The sequence below is a fragment of the Metopolophium dirhodum genome, chromosome 1 (assembly GCF_019925205.1).
Source record: "Metopolophium dirhodum isolate CAU chromosome 1, ASM1992520v1, whole genome shotgun sequence".
In the NCBI taxonomy this organism is placed as follows: Eukaryota; Metazoa; Arthropoda; class Insecta; order Hemiptera; family Aphididae; genus Metopolophium; species Metopolophium dirhodum.
Genome location: NC_083560.1, coordinates 57,394,361 through 57,407,506, shown reverse-complemented (window position 1 = coordinate 57,407,506; position 13,146 = coordinate 57,394,361). Strand labels below are relative to the sequence as shown.

The window sequence follows — 13,146 nt, the reverse complement described above, 5'->3', positions numbered from 1 at the left end:
TCAATATTTGACATCTATCATCGCATTTTAACAATTCTGAAGTGGTACTTCTTCAAAAATGTTTTACCGTCGTCAGTAGTTTTTCCTGATAACTATTTAGTAAAAGGAATAATGATATCTTAAATATAATATTATATATATAACGTCTAGATTTCATCTCCTAAATCTAAATGGTGCAGTAAAAAATAATAATAGTAATAATTGTTCTCATTTTTAAACCAATACAATCATGCATCACTCAGTCATAAAAAAAGTAATATTACAATAATATTAAATACAAACATTTATCAATTATTTTTAAGGTTAGGTATACAAAATGTTATATAATACGTTTCCATTATGATATTTATGTCGGGGACCGAAAATCTGAATTACTGTTTAAAATAGCTCCAGGTGGGTCATTGTTCATAAGATAGGTTTTTATATCTAACTTATTACTTCAAAGGCGAAATGTATACTCATTTAGATACAGCCGCCCTGCGATAAGCTCTCGCCGACCGATAACATAAATGAATGTGATATTTTATGTCTTAACTGTTTACCACTACCCACTGGCCTATAGAGTACTTTATAATACCTTTTTAACAAACCACTCTAATTTATGTAATAGATCATAAAAATTGGCAGTATTGTAATAATTTTACAGCGGCTGGTAATGATTGATTGATAACATACAAATCTATAACTTTCTATGATTTATTTAGTTTTAAAATTATGTTTCTTTTCTTGGTTAGTTTTGTCTGTCATACTATTTCTATAGTAGTAAGACTGAAAGAGTTATCCAAAAGTTTAATTTATAGAATATTGATTTTATCATGTATCTTTTTTGATTATATAGTAGTTTCTTTATTATTCACGGGAAAACTAGTGGAATTTACGATTTACCAGTTTTTAACGAAGTGTATTTTAATAATTTTATTAGAATTCAGAAACTAAAACCTCCCAAAGACTTACAATTTTTACCGATGACTTGTTTTTATTTTTTGGTGTTGTGTAATAATTTTTTTTTTAAGAACTGTGATGTAATGGTGTACAATTACGTTTTTCATTTAATAGGGAAATTTTACATTAAAAAATAAACCAAATATAACCATATGCTATTCTTATTTCTAACTGTATAATATCAAAAACTCCCAGAACACAGAAAACGTTACTTAAAATGTTTTTTTTTTTAAAGGTTTAATTACAACGAGTAACTAGTTTTACGATGTTATTTTTATATTTTCTATATGCTCTTTTAATAGAATGCTTAGTCTTTGATTTTAATTTCCGGTTACTTGAATTTTATTAATGACTATGTATACTGATTACTGGTGCATGATGTGATATCCCTAATTAATAAACTTGAGTGCTAGTAAAATCATTTTATGATAACTTAACGTTTTAAAAACGTTTCGTAAACACTATAAATTATTACGTATAACAAACCAATGTCATCATTTTTCAAATGTGATGACCATCAATATTATTGATTTAAAATTTGTAATTATATTAAGTACATTATTACTAAATACTATCCGGTTCCCGGACAAATAAAAAACGTGATAACCAATTTTATACCCTGTCTGGCTTTTTAAAAATTTGACGTTTCATCTTATTTTTTTTATTGAAGAGAAAAAAATAATAATATAATAAATATTGCCACATAATACGTACGTGTTGTATAATACTATAATAGTAAGACTAGTAAGAGTTATGTCATTATTTGCGTTCACGGCCACCAGTTATAATATTATACGAGAATTATGAATTATTATGTTACAACTTATAACTTATGATTTGAGATAATTTAAAAAATACATTATAGACATTCCTCGGAATGTTTCGAGTCGATATTATTTTTAGATATTTTTTTCTAGACATTCAACCCACCACAGCTAGACAAAATTCTATAGTTACTCATACACACGTGTATCCCCTCCTCTTATAAAAATACGACTAATGTTATATGGCGTTTGATTTTTATACTGCCTCATATAGTGTACAATAACTATTCCTTGTGTGATTCACTAAAATGCACCAGGGAAAGAAATATTTTCATAGCACTATCCATTTCCACGACTAGGTCTCTAAATTAACGCCAAACAAAGTTATTACAATTTATCAATATACTATCAGTATACAATTATCCGTGGTTAACTTGAATAGATGCAATTTAAATTATTTTTTCGAAATGTTGGTATTGAAGTTTTTTGGTTTTGAAAATAAGTAAATGAAACTATAATAACTATGGAACCACGATGTTTTTGTCTACGAAGAATGAACATTTCTATTAAAACAACACAATATTTTGTCTCGTAAATATTGCCATTTAGCGTTCATGATGTTAACGGAAAGTCTATATTATGTTGCTGTTTCTTATATGTTACTAAATTAAAAATTTAGTTTCTTCCTAATTGCTATTGTGTTTTTATTTTTTGTTTATTTGGCTTTGTGTAAACCAGGCATTACAAACCCCGCTAACTTGAAAAAAAACATTTAATTTAACCGTGTTATTTTGAAAATTGTATAATTATACATTTGACTACGTCGGAGCCTATATTTTAGCACGCGATCGTGTTGTATTCCTTTGAATTTTTTTGTCAATTATTCGCAATCGTGTTTCCAAAAAGGTAAATCGTACGCAATCGGGATCCACCGTTTACCAGAAAGATATCCGTTCGCTCGTAAATTTCTCAAATAAATTACCTTAGAACACGAAAGTCTTCGATTTTTATACGACAATCATTTAAAAAAGACCAATGGTACGTTTAATTTTAAATTGTATAAAAACATCTAACTGCAGCTGTACATAACTACACTACATATCTAATTACTCGAGTAGATTATCAGTGGATTACGGTTGTAAAAAATTCTCTGTGTGGCGTGTTTTTTCGATTGGCTATGTATTTTATATAATACAATTAATTATTATTATTATTAAATTAGATCTGGGAAAAAAACACCGCTCGTGTGACATAATAGGTAATTAATAACGAACCATTAAATCGATGTAGGCCCATACATCGTCGCGGCGCCGATCGATAAAACCACGAGGTTATACCGTAGCAGTGACAGTGTATGTATTACGCTAGTGTAATGTATCTTGGTCGTTATTAATTATTTTAAAATATTATGAAAAAAGATTAATACTTAATGCCCGCTCCCGCTCTCTAAAAGTATTACTTTCAAAAAATAAATTCTCATCTTTAAAAACAAAACTTCAAATATACAAATCTCTTCTGAAACCCATATGGACGTATGGAATCCAACCATGGGGATCGGCAAAAAAATCAAATTTAAATAAAATTCAGACCTTCCAAAATATCATCCTTCGTATAATCACAAATGCTCCACCCTTCGTCTCTAACTTGACCCTCCACAAAGACCTAGGTATAAAAACAGTAGAAGAAGAAGCTGCTATTTTCTATAAACGATTTTATAATAAATTAGAAAACCATGAAAATCCTCTAATAACAGGCTTACATATCCTGTCACTTCCTGGAAATCCCCGTCGCAGGCTGAAAAGAAAATGGTGTAGGGATCATCTAACTTAATCCTAATAAGTTAAAATCACATAATAAACAAGCTAAGTGTTACTGATGGGTGGCTTCTTATTCACGTAACACCATAATGTTTGTTACCCTAATCTCACACATACTTTTTGTGCTTGATTGTATAGATTGTATATTTCTTGTAAAAATAAAAAATAAAAAAATATATTATGAACATTTTCATTAATTATGTAATATATATAATAATTAATAACATACTGCCGTAGCCACACCCTCGCCACATCTAAATATTATTGTCAACGCGCTCTCGACAACGACAGCGTTGGCTATAAATTATAATAATAACAATAAATAACGTTGATCGATCGGTTTTCTGTACCTATTTTGTTCTTCACAGTCGAAACTCGAACAAATACACATACACGCCACACACGCGATGTAATTATTTGCAAAACCTTGTCTTGTCACACGTTATTTATAATTATTGAGCAACTCATCAACGCCGCCGACATCGTCGTCGTAATTATTTTATCACCATCCTCTTTTGTGAGTAATATAATAATGTTGTGTAAATAATGTGCGTACAGCGACTGCGACATTCCAACACTTGAATACACGCGTCTCCTCTGCGTCGTGCTGGCGCGTCCGTCGACGCAATGGGTCGTAAATAAAAAATAAGTATTTTATTATACCGTTTTCTCTGACAAGGATATCGCAAAGGTCTCAGCCCCCCCCCACACACACACACACACATCCCAGTCACACGTTGTTATCATCGAACGGTGCACTAGAAAACGTCAGTTGGCGTTCGTTCGCTCGCTCATTCCACATCATTATCATCGTCATCGTCAATCGTTATCATCAATCATCATTATCCCGACGGTCGTATTGCCGGGTCGTTACACCTCGACCGCGACGACGAGGACGACGACGACGACGACACCTCCTCTTCAGCGCTCGAAATGAGATTTAATCGTCGTCGTTGACGCCCCGCGCGTATTATATAACACTATGGTGTCACGTCAGTCCGATATTTCTCAGACGTTATTACAATATGAATAATAATAATCAAAATAATAGTAATGCAATTAACTGCGCTGGCGCGCGCGCCCCGGCTCGCTCGGAGTATTATTATTATCGTCGTTGGTCGTGTCACGTGCAGTACGACGCGCGCGTACATGTAAATATAGCCCTCGCACTTGGCTGGTATAATAATAATCGTATTATATATTTTTTCGAACGTTCTTTTTCGTATCGTTTTTTATCGCCTCCGCTGGGGAAATAAATAAAACAAAACCACTTCTCCGGATTTGGCCGCGGCACACCCGTTAATATACTATTATCACGATAACGATTTATGTATATTTTTTTTTATTATTACTTATTAGTTATGCATATTTAATACCAAACGTAATGCAATATTTGTGTGCACACGTTTCCTGTATATGCGGCCGGCGTGCAACGTGACGTGCACTATACGTATCTAAATATACGTGTATTTAATAATATTATGCGTGCGCGCGGTTCGAATTCGATCGCGGTGATGAGACACGCGCGCGCGCTGCAGAGGTCGCGCGAGATCTCTCTCTCTCTCGCGCGCGCGGTGATGATGTCACCTCTTCTGGTTCCCCGCCGACGCCTCTACGCCCGCACTCGGGACGGGAAAAAAAATTACTTAAATAGCGCGTCGTCGTCCTTCTCCTCTGCCTCGTCCGCTGCGTCGCAACTCGCTACAGCTACAACAGCTTACAGCGGCAGCGGCAGCGACGGAGTATCGTCGGACGTACATGTACGCCGTTTAGTCATCTGCCGAACAACCACTGCCACTAGCCCCCTTCGCCCCTCCCGTCAGACATTCCAGAATCGTTTCATCATCGCCACCAGCATGATATCGTCGTCGAATCCCCGCGCACCGCCCCCGCCAGCTGCCGTCATAATAATATATTTGTTCCATAAATTTCGTCGTCCACACATGTTCGTCGTCTACTACACACTCTACACACACGATAATATATTATTTTACTTGTGCTGCCTCTGTAAACACAATATTATACGACCATGGTAATTAACAGTGTGCTCTTATTATACACCCGCCGCCGCCGCATGACGTGTGGTCCGTTTTCACATCCGCCGAGTCATCGTTATATCGTTATTATTATTACTGATCGTTCCCATCGTCGTCGTCGTCGTCATCGACACATATGCGCACGAAACGCCGTGTTCGTGGTGTCCGACGGGGCCGACGCGGTTCCGTCTCTCTTCCGACGCGCGTCTCATTATTATTACCAGTCGAATATCGACGCGGTTTCGTGTGGTTTCAGAACGGTCGCGGGTCTTTATTATTATATATTGTTAATCGTCTTCCGTTGTGGTTGTGTTCGGCCACCGCCACCTGAATGCCGCCGACGCCCAACTGCTCCCCCCCCCACGCCCGCCACCCCACCAACAAACGCCGACCACTCTTTGGTTCGGCCGCCGCGTCAATATTCAAATAATATAATAATAATAATAATAATAATTGTATTGTGCGATCGACCGCGATATGCGTGCATGCGGGTCTCCTTCCCTCGCCCGACCGCCGACGATCGCCTCGCTGGCGTATTTTTTTCCATTCCAACAATATTCGTATCGAATAATAATCGTGTTCGTGTACAACCGCATTGTGTGCGTATAAAAATGTATATGATATTATACGAAATTATATTTATACAAACGTGCTCGACGCGCCGCATAAAAAAAACCGTCGCCGCCGTCGTCGTCACGTGTATAATATGTATAACATCGGACGGCGGCCAGAAACGTTCGCTCGTCACGGAGAGGAGAAAAAAAAATTATATACTCGAAATTCCGGATGTCGCGAAAACAAAAAACCCATCCACGTGTGGTGATGGCCGGCGGTGGTGGAGGAGAGCGGTCGCGCGCGTCGTTATGCGTATGATATCGCGTGAACCCCGCCCCCCCCGCCCTTTACCATACGGTCTGAGGACGTAAACTATATTATGGTACGAAACATAATAATATATTATATATTTTATGTGTACGAAAAAACAAACAGTCTACACGACGCGAACGCCACGGAATTTCGGTTTTTTTTCTCTCCCCCCCCCACCAACAGCGGTGTCGCCGCCGTCGTCGTCGTCCCAGGTCGTCGAACTCCGACGATCGCGGTCGGCGGCGGAGTAGGCGAGAATAGGCATAGGCCGACCGCGTGTGCCTACTCCGACGGCATTTGCGCTGCCGTTGACATTTCGTCACGACACTGTAATACGTCTTTGGAAACAGTCCGGTCGAAAAGGTCATTGGGTCGGCCGCGGCGGCCACGCCTCCGGTATGTACACGGCCGAGGTATGCGCCGCGGCCGACGTTCAATTACTTATCGGCGCGGACAACCCCTTCACCCCGCAGAGTTCCGCGAATTGGCGTTACACGACTGCGACGACGAAGAGTGGGTTGTTGTTTGTAAATCGGCGACACGCGGCAGAGACTACGCCCTTAACGAGACAACGTGTGCTTTTCGTCCGCGTTTTCCATAATATACAACGGATATCACAATACCACAGTGTCTATATAATACTATATCGTTATGTGTATAGCATTGTGTACACGCCGCCGCCGAGTTAATTAAATTATACACTGAATGCGGCTACAGTGGCCGTGTCGGTCCGGCGGGCGGGCTACGCCCTCGTCGGCGGTGGCCATGTCGCCGAGGGTTGTGACGGCCGGAGCGGGGAAGGGGTGAGCGGCGTGCGTGTACGACGTTGCGGTCGGTCGCTCCGGCGGTGGTCGCGTCGATCGTGTGTCACTGTCGCGGCCGGTTGATCGACAGACTGCGCAAGACGATAATATTATTGTTATGAAAACCGCCGCGGCGACCACGGGTTGGGTGCTGTTTGCTCATCGGAGACGCGCGCGTGCCACTGCACCGAGGTGTATATTTACGTGAAACCCGACCTCGGACCGGCGGCCAAAGTTTCGGGTTCGGCTGAAGTCATTGAAGTCGTCGTACAACTATGATACGATAATAATATCGTCCGTCTGTTGCTGACGGATTTCGTAAGGCTCGCACGTAGCAATTTAAACACGGCAATAATACAATGTATGCCGCGTGTAAATGGCAATTATTACGCGATTACGGCCATTACGCACGTCTCGTTTGATATTCAAACGACGGCGCTCGGCCGGCGAGGGATCTCCGCAGCGCACAACACGCTCCTCCGCTCGAGTCACTCGATGATAATCATAAATAATAATGTTATGATTATATTATTATTATTGTTATTATCATAACGACGACGACGACGACTGTGGCGTGTATGCGTGCGAGTGTGTGGCGGAGGCGGGTCGCGTTTGTATCCACACCGCCGACGCCGCCGTTATTTAAGTATCATCATTATTATTGTCGACGGCAATCCGCCGCCAATGAAACACAACAATAATACCCTTCCCCCGTCCACACCGCCACCGTCGACGTGTCGAGTCTATAACAATCGGACTTGGAGAGACGCGAAAACAATAACAATAATAATAATAATGTAATGCTGCCCGACAATAATTATAATACCTAATGGTATTTCGGTATTGTGTACCGTGCGGACGTTTCTTCGCGTCAAGGAATGCCGTCGGCGGCGGTCGCCTCGATGAGAAACCACCGTCGTCGTCGCCGCCGCCGCGATCGCGTTTTCCCGCCGCCGCCTAGGCGGTATTTTGTTATTGTGCATTTGCGCCGCCTAGGCAGGCAGCGGTTTTGTTATTCGCGTCGCCGGACGAGGATCCGGAAGAGCGTCTCGTGCACGTGCGTAGTAGTTCGTATAAGGAACCGCCGTCGCACAACCGCGATTCACGCGATGCCGTGCGACGTGCTTTTTAAAAAGTTTTTTTTGAACAGCCATTCTGTTATAAATAAATACCTAATAAATCGGACGGGGGCTCACCGGTTAGCACCCTGAAATATAGTAAAATTATATTTATTATTGCTTGTATAATTATAGTGTAAGGTGCTGCATGCTTGATCGAGACTCGAGAGCTGTAGTTGAACGACCGTCGTCGTCACTCAAATTCCCTCAGCTTCGTACTGTATCGTTTTCTACCACCGAGTTGTAAATATTTTTTTAAACATACAAAATAGGCAATAGTTATTATCCATCTAAGATTACAAGGTTTGAATATATTGAATGAAAGAAATTTAAAGAAATATATTTCGAAATGTACGCGTGGAGGAAATAGTATTATGTGTATGATGAGTAAAGTTTAGTTTAAAAATAAATACAACAATATTAAAATATTACTATTATGCATTTTAAAAATAATGAAAACAGGTGTGTAACGGTTACGGCAATGTTCCAATTTTTTTAAGTGCTCAATCTTATATTGTACCGCTTTTTCTGATTCTTCGCCCAGCGTGTAAACTGCGTGTATGCTGTCTTGGCTAGAAAATGGCCGTAGATTGGAAACATTTCCGGGGTGGATGGGGACATGAAAAGGGAAACATTTGTATTGAAATGTAAGTTGCGTGCTTTTGCCAACAACCACAATAAATCGTGAAATATATTGACTTTAACAGAAATTTAATCAACATTGAACATAAAATATAATTTTCTAAAAATGTACAATGATTATAATAAAGACTATACATAGGTATATTATATATATTTATATAAGTATTTTATTGAAACAAATTTGTTAAATTGTTGGTGGTTTTTGAACACCTAAACCTATTATTTCCCGTATGTGAGTAGGACCTAACCAGTCCGCAGGCCCACGTTTACAATGATACATTATTATATATTATAAATTCAGGGCTTGCAAACGTTATTATAACGGTATATTTGATAAAAAATGATTGGAATTTGTAAGCGTAATTATAACTTAAATCGATTATCAAAAATAATTAAATACTGTAAAACAAAACATAACGCAAAACGTATCATATAGAATTTCATTGAACGAAAAATAACGCAAAACGAATTTATTTATAATCCATTTATTAAGAAGTTATATTGGTTTCTTAGAAATATTTTTTTCATGCATACGGACATTATAATTGATTATATTATATTCCGTATTCGGGAATTAGTTATTATTAATACATTTAGTAGTAGCGTATTAACATTTTTCTAAATAACGATAAACGCAAAACTTGTACAACGTTTTAATTTTAAATAACGATAAACTCAATAATTGTGTAACGTTTTAACTGTAAATAACATAAAACGGATTTTTTTTTCAAATGCAAGCCCTCATTATAGTATAAAATACTAAATTAATATTATCACACCGTATATTATAACTGATAGTTTGTTTTGGTTTTCCACAGGTGAATGTCGTACCTTACGAGATGACAATTACCGACTACAGCGAATTCGCCGAGATGATAAAAGCTCGGATTATATGGGTGATAGTACGGTTAGTGATGAGGATGAGGATTCAGAAGAAGCATCCCCCGTCGGCGTCGGTGCTCCGCACACAATGCCCAGCCTACTGACATCGGGACTTGTGGTAGAAACTATCGAGGGCACAACGGTGAATCTACCTTGCAAGGTTGCCAATGGTTCTGGTAAGTAATGCAGAATAGTTGTAATATATATGCTTTTTAGTTTTTATCGAAATTATATTCACTTACGTTTATATAGTTGATTAATTATTTTGTACCCGAGTAATATTGTCTTCTAACCTTCTTTTTTACTTAAAAATCTTAAGATCCCTCAAATCTATACAAAATTACTCCAGATAAAGTCTAGAATATACCTAACTACTATATAAGTACTAAGTCAATATAATTTTTTTCAATAATTACGAAATTAATACCTCAAAAAAAATTATATATTGAAAAAAAATTAAAAATTTTGTTTTTGAGGCAGTGTTTCTGATAAGCGATAAAAATATTGAACAGACAATAAGATTTGTTATTTTCCGTGGAAAATGTGGTAAAGGAATTTATATGACTAGACCATGTAATATTTTACTACAAATACACCTATGTGTGATTGCCATTCTTCATCTACTCAAATTATTTAGATATACTCTGGTGCATAAAATAGATATCGAATGTAAATTATGTAATTTATGTATAATGTATATATTTGTATTTGTAAGTCAAAAACTATATTTAGAGAGAGGATGCTACTTCACACGTTTTTAAAAATGACTAAGTCCCACTAAAAATGTAGGTGATTTTGCCAATGATGATAAAGTCTTAAAGTTTTAACTTCGAAATATGTGTACTTATTCATAATAAATATATATTCTTTATTCTTAAATAAAGAAAATATAAAAATATTTGTTACATTTATGTGGTATAGGTCCTGCACTTATATATAGATACATAATATATTATTATATATATATATAATATAATGCGGCGTTAAATGTAATACCTACCTAAACCAATGCTATAATGTATAGTCAATATAACGCTTATTTCCAAATAAATGTGGGTATATTGAAATCATTACATAACTTTGTTCCATGTGTGTAACATTATAGAAGACTATGCGGTAATTTGGATCAATGGCACCAAGAGCATAATGACTGACTATTATACGATGACTACAGACGAGAGGGTCAAACATGGAACGCAATCGGAGACATCTGCAGGATACCAGGAACACACACTGATCATCGAGCAAGTAACAAGGATGGATTCTGGATTCTACACGTGCAGAATAACAACAACACCCCCCCTTGAGATAACCCATACTCTTCGTGTCACACGTCAGTACTTATCTGTATATTTTATTACCCTCTCCGTATTGTTGCCGAGCGCCGGTCTGGCGTCGTCTGCGGTGTAGATAAGATTTTTGTTTGGTTTTTAATTTTGGGGTGAATAGGCATTAATGTGCAAAGTGTGTTGTAGTCTGGACGTCGCGTAAGTTATCACCTCTTATATTGCGAGTGATTTTACGGTGGCTCAGCGGGGGGCGGCTGCAATGACCTACCCATTTACAACGCATATCCATAATCGGCGCTCGTAGTGACCAATAGTTATATTTATTATTTTGTGACTGTGTTTTAATGATTTATGTGACGTTATTTTTGTATGCAGATCCGGCCAAAGTTTTAACAGTGCAAGCAGTGGGATCCACGGGTTCGCCTACCGCAGGCTTGAAAAAGTTGGCTGTGAAACAAGGTGAACTCGTGCAACTGGTATGCAGTGTGGCAGGGTACCCGGAACCTACTGTTCAATGGACCAGAAGGGTAATAACTCGCGCCCGTCAACAAATTTACTTATTGTTAATATGCTCGTGATTTAATTTGTCGTTTATAGGCCAAGTACCATCAGCAACCGCATCAATCAACCTCAGTGTCCCCAGACCATGATCAAAAGGTCCCGGATTCTGCATCATCAACTTCCTCGACGGTAGTCGTGTCGAACACAAATGAGGTCCGTATCGATTCTGTCGTCGCGTATCGCGATGCCGGTTACTATGAGTGTTCGGCGCACAACAGCATCACCACAGGATCCACCTCCTCCGGATCTGGAGGGCCCAACGCGGCAAACGCACATTTGGGAATAGAACTGGAAGTAGAGTGTAAGTAGTTTATATCGATACAACAAATTCTTTGAAATACTTTAAAAAAAAAAAAAAATTTTAACTCATATTTATTATATAATATATATTTTAACATGATACATTATTATTATTTAAAGTCATTGTTACACATAATAACCATTTTATTTTGTTTCGAAATATTTATCCGTTATTTATACCAACAATATAATTATTAATTAATAATTCTATGGTGAACTTATTTTATTTAACACATTAACATTTTATGTTAATGATTAACACAATCATTGTATATTATGCTCAATTGTCATTGGAATTCACAATTCACGAAATTATTACCATACTAATAAATCTAAATGAATCACTCGACAATAAAAATTAAAGCATCCAATACTAAAAAAAACACATTTTAAATATTTGACTAATAAAGCATTTAAAAATGTATCCGATCAATACCAATAAAAACACATTTTAAATATTCGACTCTACAAAAGCATTTAATAATAAAGTATCCGATGTACCTACCTACCAATAAAAGTATTTGAATACTTTAAAACAATATTGTATATAATAACGATAATATTATATAACTGTATCGTCTCCGATCGTTTTGTTTACCCGGTGTGTCGTTTACTGCAGTCTTGCCAGACATTGTTGTGCCCCGGCTCATCGTCAACACCGGAGAAACGTACACCGCTCAGATGGCGTGTTCCGTGCAAGCGTACCCCAAGGTAAAAGTCACGTGGGAAAAGGAAATGCTGACCCCGAATGGACCGGCATCGTCGACACCCGTGGTCGCTGAAGGCCCCAACAGCCGGTATGATACGTCCAGGCAATCATCAGCCCAAAACACGTTCCAGGGTTCAGGGAACGCAACCGCGATGCCGGCAGGACCCACTTTCGTGCTCAGAGTGAAACAGGTGCAAGGACCGCAGGACTTTGGTCGGTACCGTTGTCGGGCCGAGAACCGCGTGGGCATATCATATTCGGATTACATAACGTTGACCGGTACGAATATAGTGTATACACTCTCGTGTCTCGTATAATATTTTTATTCTATAAATAATATTATACCTCGTGCGACCATTACATAGTAGATACCACTGTTTAGTGGTACACCGACTTTAGAGTGTCGCAATTGACAA

General features: G+C 38.1%; 1 protein-coding gene across 3 annotated transcripts in view; it reads left to right on the top strand.

The window, feature by feature from the left end:
• Positions 1–13,146, top strand: part of LOC132933550 (neural cell adhesion molecule 1-like) — a 39,859-nt gene that overhangs the window by 15,449 nt on the left and 11,264 nt on the right. For all 3 annotated transcript variants that reach the window (XM_060999822.1, XM_060999821.1, XM_060999820.1), the window contains exons 3-7: positions 9,808–10,047; positions 10,977–11,204; positions 11,536–11,687; positions 11,758–12,022; positions 12,641–13,009. In XM_060999822.1, coding sequence (XP_060855805.1) covers positions 9,808–10,047; positions 10,977–11,204; positions 11,536–11,687; positions 11,758–12,022; positions 12,641–13,009 — 1,254 coding nt within the window. The remainder of the gene's footprint in view (positions 1–9,807; positions 10,048–10,976; positions 11,205–11,535; positions 11,688–11,757; positions 12,023–12,640; positions 13,010–13,146) is intronic.